The sequence below is a fragment of the Odocoileus virginianus genome, chromosome 6 (genome assembly GCF_023699985.2).
Source record: "Odocoileus virginianus isolate 20LAN1187 ecotype Illinois chromosome 6, Ovbor_1.2, whole genome shotgun sequence".
Taxonomy (NCBI): Eukaryota; Metazoa; Chordata; class Mammalia; order Artiodactyla; family Cervidae; genus Odocoileus; species Odocoileus virginianus.
In genome coordinates, this window is record NC_069679.1 from 79,116,061 (window position 1) to 79,130,402 (window position 14,342).

Sequence of the window (14,342 nt, forward strand, 5' to 3'; positions counted from 1 at the left end):
GATACCCCAGTTAATCGCAACGCAGAAAAAGTTAACAAAACTTTAGTACAAGATGAAAAGTGACAGCTGTCCTTTCTAAGAGAGTTGCTTTTCTGCACTTTGCCTGAACCAGAACCTCAATTTTACTTAAAATGTAAACGAAATTGATGACAACTCAAGAATTGATCTTTTTTATCTTATTTTGTGTGATGAAAAATTGCACAAAAAAAAGTGTTTCAATTTTTATAGTTTTTCTAGATGAGAAGTTACCTTGGTAGCTTTCTTGATTCATCAAATAGTTGACAGAATTTGATCAGGGCTCTTTTTAAACTACAGTCGTCCTTCGGCATCCATGACCATTGGCTCCAGGATCCCTGTGTATACTAAAATCCAAGGATATTCACACATCCTCCTGTATGCTTTAGAACACCTCTAGATTTCTTGTAAAACCGATTACAGTCTAAATGCTATGTAAATAATGTTAAATACAATGTAAATGCTGTGTCAATAGTTGCCAGTGTGGGGAATATTCAAGTTATGCTTTTTGGAACTTTCTGGAATGCCCTCTACCCCACCGTTGAGTACATTCAATCCAGGGTTAGTTGAATCTACAGATGTAACACCTGCCCAAATGGAATACCCTTTATCCTTTGTATGAAGTGTATGCGTTACTTGCTCAATCATTAACTACCTGCTTCTTCTTGTTGCTATTTCGTCACTAAGTTGTGTCCAGCTCTTTTGCAACCTCATGGACTATAGCCCGCCAGGCTCCTCTGTCCATGGAATTTTCCAGGCAGGAATAGTGAAGTGGGTTACCATTTCCTTCTCCAGGGGATCTTCTCAACCCAGGGATCAAACCCCGGTGTCCTGCATTGGCAGGCAGATTCTTGACCACTGAGCCACCTGGGAAGCCACACCCACTTATGCAGCACATCCAAAAACCTCCTTTTGGATAAGCATGGTAGAGATATAAAGAGATGAAATTTCAAATAATATACTTTTATCTGCATGTTAAATGTTACCAAATTAGAAGCTTAACGTTAAATAAGCTTTGTGTGTAAAAGTGTTAGTCGCTCAGTCATGTCCAACTCTTTGGGACCCCATGGACTATAGCTCTTCAGGCTCCTCTGACCATGGAATTCTTCAGGCAAGAATACTGGAGTGGGTTGCCATGCCCTTCTCCAGGGGATCTTCCCGACCCAGGAATCGAAACCAGTTCTCCTACATTGCAGGCAGATTCTTTACTGTCTCAACCACCTGGGAAGCCCATTGTTCCTTAAGACACATTGAAATCAATGATGATTGAGAAGATGATTGTAATCAAGGGAAAAAGATTTTTTTGGGTGATCAGAAACAGAATGGTAAGAAAGAATAGTAAAAACAATCTTGTTTTCCTATTTACTTAACTGGTTAAACCCAGTTAAGGTCAGTAAGCACAGGTAGATAAATGGAAAGCAATGGTGAAACTGTGTTTAAAATTCCCTCCGGCAGTTAGCGGTAGGTTATGAACATTTCAGCACCAGTATATACTTCTGTGCAGCCTCCAAGTATTGCTTCATTGCTCATGCTGCCACCCCAGAAGAAAAGCTGTTCTTAGCATCTTGATGTTTTGATGGAACCCTTGCCTTGACTCCTTGCGGCTCCCATGATAAAGTTCTTTTGTAGGGCCTACAAGATCCTTTGAGACCTAGTCCAGTCCTTCAAACCTCATGGCTCATAGTCTGTCACACATCAGGGGTGGAGAGTTTCTGCTACTGAGCAGGATTTCTGGAACTTTCCCTCAAGTTCTTTGCTCCCACAGGCTGTTTTTGCCTTTCCTTTCACATTCTAGTCCCTCTGCCTATAGCGACTTTTCCCTTTTCCTCATCTGGCTGATTCCTACTCCAAGGTCCAGACTGGGGGTGAACTCCCTTTGGGAAGCCTCTCCTGGCCCACGAGTCCAGGCTCACTGAGCTCTGTCCCCACGAGAGCATCCCCCCGTGCGTGAACTCCGGCCTCGCCCCAACACACAGGTTTTCTGTAACTCATTATCTCTTTGAGTGCCTGTCTTAGCAGAACATGAACTTGTCTAACCCAGGGACCCTGCCTCTCAGCCCTTGTTGTTTAGTTGCTAAGTCACATCTGAGTCTTTTGTGACCCCACAGACTATAGCTCACCCAGGCTCCTCCACGCATGGGATTCTGCAGGCAAGAATACTGGAGTGGGTTGCCATTTCCTTTGCCAGGGGATCTTCCCGACCCAGGGATCCGACCCCCATCTCCTGCTTGGCAAGCGGATTCTTGACCACTAAGACACCAGGGAAGCCCCATTCAACGTAGAGCTACTTTAATGCTGAAAAGACTAAAGCTTGTTAGGTGAATGAATGAACAAACATACGCTGGTCTCAGATTGTCCGCTGTGTGTGGGGGGAATGGAGACCAGAGGCATGACGTCTTCAGAAGTTTCTTTCAAGGGAGCAGAGTTTCAAGAGCCACTGAGGAACAGCGTGGCTCTGGCCACGGAAGGAAAGTGGGAGTCATTCTGTTCTCTTTCCTCCAAACGATGAGGAGAAAGGTAATGTCGGAGAAGGAGCAACGGAATTGGAGTCGGAAGACACGTCTCTTCCTCCTTCTGTGGCTAACGGTATAATCAAGTGAGATAATTTACGTGGGAGGACGCACATTTCCTTCAGGTCAGAAGAGAGGGTTCTGTCAGGTTCTTTCTGATGCCTGTGTTGCGATAAGAATAGTCTGCGATGAGACCCATCCATCTGAATCCACTGACTCACTGATAAAGACAGTGGTGGGGAGAGTCTGACCTTCAAAATGATGGGAAGATGGCAGGAAGCAGGGCAGGAGGGGAGCCCTTCTGAAGATTGACGTTATCATGAGATGGAGAAGAGAAAATGGGTGAAAAGTATGGGGTAAATGGTTTGCTCATGTACACAGTGACTGCAACCCTGGGCAAAAGCAGCAGAATGATTTTTAAATCTTTGGGGGGCAGTAGAACTCTTTTGTGAAAGGCAAGCTTATCAGAGAAGTCAAATACACAAAACTTAACACTGACAGTAGGATGCTCTATGGGCAGCTCCCAGCCCGGTCCTTTACGCCACCTCGTCCGCCGAATCCTCACAAAGTGCAGCCGGGCAGGTGGCTTTGTTCCTCTCGTTGTATAGATGAGAAATCCGAGGCACAAGAGCGATGGAGCGGTTGGGCGGTGTCACACAGCTGGGAAGCGGTGGTGCCGGGGTGTGGGCCACCACGGAGCTGCGCCCCGGCGCCCCCGTCGGCGGTGGAAAGCGGGTCTCACCCCGCCAGCTCTTTCTGCTCAGTGTGGGCGTGAGGCTTTGGAGAAAGAAGTCTGAAAGTTTGAGATGTCCAGCAAACCACACATAACCTCGGGGGCTGGTGGCCTGAGAAGTATGCAGTCACTCAGAAAATGGGAAGTTAGGAAGGAAAGAAAGCAAGGAAGAAAGGAGGAAGAAAGGAAGGGACAGGAGACGGGAGGGAGGGCGGAAAAGAAAGACCACGTCCAAGTTTTGTCGTAGAAGGCTTTCCCGGGTGGAACAGACCAGATCCTTGTCATTAAAAACCCAATCTGGTGGTAACCCATTTTTCAAACATAGATGCTGTTTAACCACTGCTTAGCCATGTTGCAAATTACCCTGGTGCCAAGAGCAGTTTTTCCTGAAGCTGTCTTCTAGCCACTTAGCATGGTGCTGAAAGGTAAGACATGGCCTCTTTGCTCACCATCCACACACCTGCCGGGTGGTCTGGGCGGGAGTTATACCATCTGTGTTGTCACCGAAGCAATGGTTCTAAATCGTTTCCTCCACTTCACCCCGGCCCCAGTGGGCACGATACCCTCCCTTTATAGCAGTGGCTCTCACTAGGTGGCTAGTGAAGGACAGCTGACATGCTTACTCCCCTGGTGGAACATTCTAGAACCTTTGATGTACAGGTGGTTTGAAAAAACTTACTCCTCCCAATTGACTGAAGGAACTTAAATGAAGCAAGCAGCATAAAATTCAGGATTTAAATGTTGATGTATAATTGTAGTTCTTATTACCTTAATGCCAAGGAGAGCGAGGTTGACCCACCACTTTCATTCAGAGAGCTGCCATCTGCTACTCCTACGTGTCACAGACAGTCCCTTCTCTGGATGAGGAGGTGGATGGGGTTGGAGGTTGGTTCTGGGTTTGTGTGGATTTTTCCTCAGGAAAATGCTGCTTTGCCTTGCCTTGTCCTGTTGACCCACCTGCTTTTCGTTTTGTCATGGGGACAGTCACTGCGTCCACCCGCTCTATCTTTTGCCTTCCAGAGTCCAGCGCGTCAGTGGCATAATGGTTTGTCCGTGTCATGTACTTGTCGGCCTTCAGTCAGGTTTCTGGAGGAGCTGTTGTGGCCTGTTGTTTCTGAATTCTGCTTCAGTTTTTAGTCATCTGCATTCTGGGTCTGTGGCTCTAATGAGTGCCCTATCTCGGCATTTTCTAAAGAGAAGACAGTAACTCATCATCTTCAGCTGGGTGGCCTTGTCTGTGCTCTGCCTGTGATGTTATTTACTCAATATTTTTAGGCTGACTCACCTCTTTAACTGAAAGAAATCTGTTTAGAAGGCTTATGTTGTGACTATCACTGGAAATTAGCATGACTTGCTCTAAACAGTAGGTAACCAGAAAACTGAATACCGCGAAAACAAAATGTAATTCTATCCTAGCTCAGTACTATTGTCTGTGAGTGGGGTGAGCCTCGGGCGGCTTTCTCTTTGTTATAAAGGAACAGTAATAAGTGTTCAAGAAATAACAAGGAGATACCAATCCTCCATGGTGTCCTTCTTGATATCAGGAGGACTGAAAGACAATGGAAAAGGGAATCACTTTCTCCTTGTGTGATTCACTATCATTTAATGCTGTGTGGACACTCCACCCAAAAGAATCTCAAATATCTTCAAGTCACACCTGTTCTACACTCAGGGACATGTGCATTAAGTCTACATTGTACAATTATTTTAGTCCCATTAGTGGTCATAACTGAATAACATTTGGTTCCCAATCTAAAGCGAAGCCCTCTGCTTCATCACCCGCACAAGGACCAATACTTTGTGTCTTATAAAGGCAGCATCACCCCACGCCTCCAGGCTCCACGATTTATTCTGTTATTCTCTGTGTGTGGGTACAGTCGAGGTTTTCATTGGTAAGTAATAGAAAACCCACTCTGTCTAGCTTAGGGAGAACAGAAATATTTTGAAAGAATTACCTATAATTTACAGAATCATTGTAGAATCAGGCTTTGAAAATAGGTGAAGGCCCATGGTGGGCAGGAAGTTGGAGCCACCGCCAACCATCTGGTGGGAACCACTCCACGAACAAGACCACAGTCAAAGCTACAGGGCGTCTGTAGCGCTGGCCCCCGGTTGTAAACCCACGACACTCTCCATGTGCCCCCATCAGTCATTTCCCGGTTGTCCCTGCCTCTTTGAATCGCCAGCCAGAGAGTGATCTCTGGTATGAGAGCTTCTGATTGTCTGGCAGAGGCTACCTGCTAATGTCCTAGCTGCTGGGGGTGAGAAGAGGGAGGAGGGTCCCCTCTCCCACTTTTGGTGGCAAAACTAACTTCCTTTGTGGAGTCAAATAAAGCTCTAACAGACAGAATTTGTGTGTCTACAGACAAAATTATTTTGCACTGTTGTCAGTTATCTACAACCTACAGAGTTGTAAAATAGCTCTTGTTGAATCACACTCAGAATCTTAGAAGAATGTGCTCTGAATCAATGCATAATTTTCCACTGAAGCACACTGTTCCCCCACTCTGTACATATGTGTATAAAATGCTGAGAACAGTTACTGGCTCATAGGAGGCACTGACAAGTAAACTCAGTACAAAAAATAATTTTCTTTTCAACTTAAATCACAGATGGAAATAAATTACTCAATAAAACATTTTATATTGGAATTGCAAGGGCAATCTCTTATGTGTTCCAACAGGCTGAGTTCAAATAAGACAAATAGCCAAATTACCATAGAAATTCTGTTTGGGCATAATTTGGGATTTTTATGTGACCCTAAGTATACATTTGGTGTTAACTATAACTCTTTTTGTTATAAATATTTTACTACAAAGAATGCTGCAATATATATATATTTTAAAACTTACTGACATTTGGAGGTGATTTATTTCTCCAGAGTACGTTATTATGGTTACTTTCTTATGCCTCACATTTAGCCTGTCCTTTGAATAGGCTAGAAGTTCACTGAATGTGGTTATTCTTCAATAGTTTAAAACCAGATTTTATAAGAGTCTAGGCCTCATATCTGACATTAAATCCTCCACACTGACCCTGTTTCCATTTTCACTGAAGCTGGTCAGTGTGTTTCTTTCATCTGTGGCCTTTCTTTACTGCAATTAAAAAAATCCTTGAAGAGAATTTCAAGTATGAGCAAAGTGGTACCATTTGTTCAAAGCTACACATTGGACTTTAAAAGATTCTATTTAGATGTCAGACACTGCTTACTTTGCTTCATTTTTGAATGAATCTTTAAGGACATTTAGGGTGTTCCAGAAATGTTCAAAACAATTCTCTTCTTAAAATTACAAGCAGGCATTTGTGATTTTTCAAGCATCTTATAAATGTTACTGTCTTACATATATGACATAAAAATATGCCCTAGATTTTTTACCATCAGAATAGTCCAGAAATTCAAATACTTCATCGTCATCTTAACTAAACTCCCCACACCCATTTTGCACCTGGGAAGAGCTCACTGTGTCCCAATTTTTTCTTTCAAAAACACAATCCCTGTATTTATATGATACACGAAGCTCTTGGCTTACATTTTGCAAGCATTAGCTTAATTTTACCCACACCCGAGTGTTATCATGATTACTCAACTCCAGTTAGGGGATTGAAATTGCCTCTTCTTATTGCCAGGTGCTACTTATATTTTGTTATTTCAGTCTTTTTGTGAGCTGAGAAGCTAGAAGGCTAACTCTGGGGAAAGGAGGTGGACATGTGAATAAACAGACTTTAAAGGGAGAGGGTAACTGGGAGGCTTTCCCGTAGCAAAGTCCTCAGTGGGCTGGGTGACCGCTCGGTTTCCCTCTCAGCATCCTATTCAGTTATTTCTGGCTTAATGGCCACGCTCCAGAGATTTGAGATAGCCAGAAATCTTACTTCGGGATAAATGGCGTTTCATTCTAGTTAGTTATTCTTCCTTCTTTTCTTTTTCCACCGATCACTTTTTATATGCAAGCACCATTCTAGGCATTGGAGATATATAATAAATGACCCCCTTGATCTTATATTCTAGCAGGAAAAGTAGTCATCAAAAACAAGTTAATAAATAAAAAAGGAAAACACATAGAATGTCAGGTGGTGATAGTGTAATGAAGAAAAATTAAGGAAGAGGGAGAAGGAATGCTGCAAGTTACATTTTAAATGGTCAGAGAAGGCCCCATTGAGAAGATGACATTTAGATAAAGACCAGAGGCTTTAAAAAAAAAAAAAAACTTAAGCCAGGCTGATATCTAGGGGTGGAAAGATTCTGAATACATGCAGGGACCCAGAGTCAGGGGGGACGTGAGAAGAACATGCATAGGATGTTTAAGAAGTAGCAAGGAGAAAAATGGGGCTGAAGGAGAGTGGGTTGTAGAAGAGATCAGAGCAATTATAGAGGAGCAGATCATTGTTGTACTTGTATATATTATATGTCATTAATATATATATAGACACATTTTGTTGTTGTTTAGTTGCTAAGCTGTGTCTGACTCTTTTGTGACCCCATGGACTGCAGCCAGGCTCCTCTGTCCATGGGATTCTCTGGGCAAGAACACTGGGGTGGGTTGTTGTGCCCCCCTCCAGGGGATCTTCCCGACCCAGGGACCAAACCCGTGTCTCTTACGTCTCCTGTATTAGCAGGTGGGTCCTTTACCACTGGTGCCCCCTGGAAAGCCTATATTATTTGCTTAAGATTTTTCAAAAGAAGCAGATTGCTTGAATTTGAGAGTCAGATTGTAAAAAGAGAGAAAAAAAGATTTTTAAAAGCTATCCTTTCCTTTATCCATTGCCCTTTCCAGGGGATCTTCCCAACCCAGGGATCTAGCCTGTGTTTCCTGCATTGGCAGGTGGATTCTTTACTGCTGAGCCACCAGAGAAGCCTGTACACACAAATATATATATATATATATATATATATATATATATATATATATAATATTTATTTGTTTGGTTTTCTGAATGATAGGAAGCTAGTAAGGCTTTTCAAACCCCTTCCAAATTACAAGGGAAAAAAAAAATCCCCTGTAGATCAGGGTGTTTAACTCACCAAGCTTCTGGGTTTCTTGTGCATGGATGATAAAAGGGTTTCCAGATATTATATTAACAGAAAAGCCCCGGGGTGGAAGGAGAGAGGAGTGTGATACAGAGCTGAGATGCGTTGCTGTCACGGTGCACCTGGGGGAAGCTAGTTGACTTCTGCATGAACTCTTGGCTGCAGCATCGCTAGAAAAGGAGGCTGAGAGGATCGCAAGTGATGTATAAGAGGTCTCCAGTGTAGTTCACTCTGTACCACTCAGAGTTTTCCATCATATCCTGCTCCCAGACTGAAATATATGATCTTCAGTTTTGTTTAAATAAGATACTTCTTTCCTGAGAGAGAGGGAGATACAAGTCCAGTCAGTCACTGAGCAACCTTCAAGATAGAGTCTTTACAAAAACAATGCCAGAGGGTTTCTGTCACGAGTGGAGGTCTCCTCTGTTACAGCTGATCCCAAGTTTATAATTGATCGTTGTCATCTCTCTGCAACTCCAATTCTAGATTTCTCTCACCCTTAGAGAGAAAGGGCGAGACTGGCTGGGGTGAAGGGCTGGTGGAAAGACCCAGACTTGCACCTCCAAGGGTTCTAAACCCTTAGTTGCCTTGCCCTTATCAACTATAGTCACTGCCTTTTCTCATTCACAATTATCATTGGCCACAGAAGAACCAAGCTATGCCCCAGTGAAATTCCTGGGTTCTAGACCTACTCCTTGCAGCTACTAATGTAGTGTGTAGCAGCCACCTAGCTTCTCACAGTTCTATTATCCCCATCAGTAGAGAAAATCCTTTATTTTCTTATTTATCCACTGGGGTGAGGAGCCCAAATGACCAGATGATTATTATAGCATGAGGATCACTGTATTTTACTTGATGGAAGTAATCTGTCCATCCAGGAACTAGGACCTCTAATCTGGCAAAATTGAGAAGTTCCAATTCCAGAAGTAGGTCACTATGGTGATGGCGAGAAGGGTCAATCCTAGCAACAGCCCTAGCTCTTCAGACCCAGGTATTCTAGCTTTAAAGAACACGATAGCATACAGCAGCTGCTGGTTCAGTGTGTGCGTGTACTTCACTAGGTCAGGTCCTCAACCATGCAGGACTCAGCCTCCGAGTTGCGACCTTGTTGTTCAGTTGCTCTGTCGTGTCTGACTCTTTGCGACCCCATGGCCTGCAGCACGCCAGGCCTCCCTGTCCCTCCCCTAGCTGAGCCCGTAGTGGGTCAGCCCCTCATTTTATAAGGCAGTCCGCTTCTGCCCGATGAGTTACGGTAGAATTAGTGGGTGGCGGTCATGTTCTCTTTGTTGTGCCTTCTCAGCCATGAAATGTGTCTCTTGGTTGAATGTTGTGATGCAGTGTTGTACCAGTTGCTTGTTCAGTATTGTGCAGGGTTTCATAGTGGTAGATCAAGAATTTTATAAGCCCTTGAATAGTGGCCCTGGTGGAGGCATTGAGATCAGGGGAGGAAAACCCAAACCCAACGTAAAGATTCTTTTTTAAATGAATCACTACTTTCTATAACAGGGAAAGGGTGCAATGTAACCAAACTGCCAGCAAGTGGCTGGCTGTTTTCTGAGCAAATTTGCCGTATTAATGGTCCAGCATGAGGCTCTGCTGTCCGCAGGTCAGGCATTGACAGAAGCGGTATCTTGACTCACTTTGATGAGAAGTAGCCCTTCTTCGACTTTAATCCCTATCACCATGGATGTTTCATTCATGTCCATTGTATTGGCACTGGTTGGCATCCATAGAAGGAGGCATTTTGTCCTCTGGGTTTGAGAATCACCTCTAGGGTGGCACTGTAGAAAGTTCCTTAGGGTGAACCAGCCTCTCTTTTGATCAGTGGACTCCTGGTTTCACAGATATTAAAGTTTTCTTTTTAATGTGCATCTTAAATTGATGAGAGAGAGTAACTCAATATAATTCAAACCCAGCCATAGCGTTAAGAATTGGCCATAACAGTCATTTTTAGGGTTAAATTAATGCCTCGGTGCCAGAAAACTTAAGTTTCAAAATCATCTAGTCCTTCAGAGAAGATTTCTGAAAATATTCAATATTTTTATCTACTATGGTTTATTAATCCAAGTTATGTGTTGTAACAGTTTGAGCTATAGTATGAATTCAGTGGGTTTCCTGTCCTGCCTTAAAAAGCCCATCACTGTTACATTGTTTTCTTGTGTTACGTGATGTTCTGTGTGTCAGCTCCGTGTCCAGCCCAAGACTATGTGTTTTCACATACTGTATCTCGTTTAGGACTCACGGTAGCCGTGTGAGGTAATTGTTTGACTCCACTTTAGATGAGGAATCGGAGACTTAAGAAATGTCACCTCTCTTATCTTTTATGTCACAACACGTATAAGTGAAAAAGAGTATTCAAATGCAGGTCTCCTAACTCTAAATCCAAGGCTCTCTCTACTGTCTTGTGGTTAATGTCCTTAATCTGGTCCTTTTCTGTCCCCTCTCCTCCCCCCCACCTGCCTTCATTGATGTGAAATTCATACAGTGCACCATTTAGTGGTATTTAGTGCATTCATAATGTTTACAGCCATGATCTCTAGTTCCAAACTCTCATCATCTCTCAAGGCAATCTGTACTGATCAACCCCTATTCCTGCCCTGTCCATAGCCTCTGCCAACCATTAATTTGCTGTCTCTGGGAATGGATTTATCTTTTCCAACCATATTATGCAAATGGAATCATACATGTGACCTCTGTGTCTGGCTTCTTTTACTGAATATAATGTTTGCATGTTCCATCAGCGTTGCTGGGACAGAAAGAACGTGGGTGATCAGACCAGTGGCCCGGGGTGGGGTTGGGGATGCAGGTGTAGAAGGCCACACTTTGTTTCCTTTCAGAGTTTTTCGGGCACGTTCATTTCTGACCCACCGGTATAAAGGGCTCCCCCACTCCTTGTCCAAATGCCTTGCACCTTAGATATAATGACCCGAGCACCATAATCATACACAAACTAATTCTCAGAGGCTTAGAGCTTCAGAACTACTTTCCCATGTCAAAAGGTCTTAAGAATACCCGTCCCGCGAGTGAGACTATTTCTAGCCAGTTGGGCGAGGAACACCGTGTTCTTGTCCCTCTGGATCTCGTGGTGATCTCCGTCCACACTTGTACAAAGAGGTGACTTAATAGCAATGCATGAGCCATTATCCAAAACTCTCACTCTTTTAAGAGCCAGGATTTATGCTAAGGACTTTTCTTTGTTATAGGGAAACTGCAGAACTCAAACAATACCCCATTTGTAATGGTGTTTCTTATAATCATATTCTCTACCTCCATTAAACATTTAACTGATACACCAAGAAAGAAAACTTGATGAGAATAAAAAAGGTTATATGAGAGAAGCAAATTATTCTTCCTCTTATGTTTACCAGACTTTACTTCTCAGCTGTTTCTTCCCAACCCACTCTGGACTTGGAGGCAGAAGGTATGTGGTCAAATCCTCACTCTCCAGGGATTTCCCTGGTGTTCCAGCAGTTAGAAGTCCGCCTGCCGGTGTGGGGGACATGGGTTCAATCCCTGGTCTGGGAACTAAGATCCCACATGCCCCTGGGCAGCTAAGCCTGCGCACCACGACTGCTGAGCCACATGCCTAGATCCTGTGCTCTGCAACAGGAGAAGCCTCCGCAGTTCAAAGCCTGTGCACCGCAACTAGAGAAGAGCTCCCGCCTGCCGCAACTAGAGAAAGCATACAGGCAGTGACGAAGACCCAGCACAGGCATAAATGCATCAATGATCCTAGCTCTCCACCCACTCACTGGGAGGGAGACTATTTGCTCAACTCATTCAATGCACAAGCTAGCAAAGCGTGCTAGCCCCACACACATCATGGAATGGCTGTGAGGATCGCGTGAGGTCATGCCGGTGGCATGCGTGTGCAGTACCTGGTAAACCAGAGTAAAGCCTGGATCACACGTTATCTTTTTTCACCACAGCAGTAGTGGGTCTGAGAGGCTGTGAGATCCGGCCTGATTTAACCCTCAATGTGGGCATGACAGTGACTTGGGAAGGGCAAGCTTCCATGCAGGGACCATCCACCAGCTGTTCAGCTTGAGGGCTGTGCAGCTTTATTAAGAAGAGCAAAAACATGTGTGTGCTGTGCAAAAGGGGCATTCTCCAGATTTACAAGATTTCTTATCTTCTTCCAGAGCTATTCATCCCCTAGGAGTTACTGTGAGGAACGTAAAGTGACCACGATTCTAGCTGGGAGGGTCTCTGTCCCAATACGGCTTGTAAATCTTTAACAAAGGTTTATCTGTTCTGTGTCAGAGTTTGGCTAAAAAGAACTGTTAGTATTTCCAGACTCTCCAGATGCCCCTATTTAATGCTTGGCTGGCCTTCTTATGTAGCATAACCAAGTTGCCATTTCAAAACCATCCTCAATCCCTGGAATCTAAAACAACAAAGCCAGAAGTTCTGAAATGCGCTCTACGAAGCATGGAAGAATCCATTAAGGTGTTGGTCTGACTCGGTTCTGTGTGACAGTCAACGTTCTGGTTCATTTCACCCATTTGTTGTTGTTGTATTTGTATATATTTGGCTGCCTCAGGTCCTAGCTGCAGCATGTGGGGTCTTAGCTCCTCAATCAGGGATCGAACCTGCACCCCTGCTGTGCAAGGTGGATTCTTAACCCCTGGACCACCAGGGACGTCCCCCTTTTGCTCTTTAGAAACAGCAATTTATACAAAGTGTGTATCTCATGACCAAAAATAAGTAAATACATACATACATAAATAAAAGGACCTGGAGGGGCTATGCTTTCTTTGTATACTGTATCCAATATCTTCAATGTCAATAGCAAAGTGGGGAGGAGAAAATATCGTGGTTAAAGCTGTGTCAGCTAAAAGCCATCGTGAAGAGGAGAGGATGGAGGTGTCCATGCAGTAAGGAAATGCTTGTAAGACTATGTGACAAGACTATAGACAGCATGGTCAACAGAAATGGAGATCAGAAGTCAGGAGACCTTCAGTGAGTCGTGAACATTTCAGCAAGGCACTTAACCTTTCTGTGTCTCACTGTGAAATGGAAGCCAAGGAATGGCTCTGTCCTACCTTGAAGAACTGGTGGGAAGACCAGGGAAGTAACTGTTCAGGTGTACAGGGGGCTCTTCATTTCTCAAGAACGCTCTTTCTTCAGCGGAGTAAGAATACAGGGGGGTTATGCTTATCAAATGGAAGGGCAACCCATCCAGTATTCTTGCCTGGAGAATCCCACGGACAGAGGAGCCTGGTGGGCTACAGTCCACGGGGTCGCGAGAGTCGGACACGACTGAGCGACTAAACTACCACCACCACCACCACACTTATCAAATATTCAGGAACACAGATGGACCATACAGGGATGTTGGGGGAATTTGGCTACAAAAACAAAGCAACAGCAAGTCCTTAATTTGAAAGCATCCACGTCCATCCTTACCTCCTCCACTCACACAGCAAAGGAAGAGGAATCTCTCCTCCTGTTTCCTTTGCCTGCTGGTCTCTTCATCCTAGACTTTTCCCCGCTCTCTTGCTTTCCCAGATTCTTTCCACTGTTACCTAAACACACTTGAGTCTCTGTCTTCTAAAAAACACTCCTTTATAGTTCTCACATCTTAGTCCATCTACCACTCTTGCTTCCTGGTCTTCTTCCCTTCACAGCAGAGCAGTCGTGGTTTTCTCAAGCCTCTCTCTTGATAGTTTTACTTCCCATTCACTCTTTAGCTTAGTGCAATCTGGCTTCTGTCCCCATTACTCAACTGAAAAATTTCTTTGCCAAAGACACCAACAGCCTTGGTTGTGAAATTCAGTGGACATTTTTAGAGCCTTCCCTGGACTGAACGTTTGGTAGCATTTGTCAGTGATGACATCGCCCTTGGATTCCCCCACTTCACACTCTGCTTGCCTGGTGCCTCAGAGTGGCTCTCTGATCATCCCTGAAGGTCGGGCTGCCGTTGCGCAGTGAGGGCAGATACTAAGATGTTGAACCAGTTGGGGGACACAGTATCCTAATGGACATGATATCCTAATATGCAACCTGCATAATGGTACTCCATCATGGCAGAGGACACTTCAGTTGTGCCTTTGGA

General features: G+C 44.2%; 2 protein-coding genes across 5 annotated transcripts in view; one reads left to right on the plus strand and one right to left on the minus strand.

Annotated features, from left to right (window-relative positions):
• The window catches only part of CEP128 (centrosomal protein 128), a 484,062-nt gene extending 474,877 nt beyond the window's left edge, over positions 1–9,185 (minus strand). For all 4 annotated transcript variants that reach the window (XM_070469726.1, XM_070469720.1, XM_070469728.1 and 1 more), the window contains exon 1: positions 8,279–9,185. In XM_070469726.1, coding sequence (XP_070325827.1) covers positions 8,279–8,302 — 24 coding nt within the window. In that variant the 5' untranslated portion in view covers positions 8,303–9,185. The remainder of the gene's footprint in view (positions 1–8,278) is intronic.
• The window catches only part of TSHR (thyroid stimulating hormone receptor), a 162,719-nt gene that overhangs the window by 862 nt on the left and 147,515 nt on the right, over positions 1–14,342 (plus strand). The window lies entirely within an intron of this gene.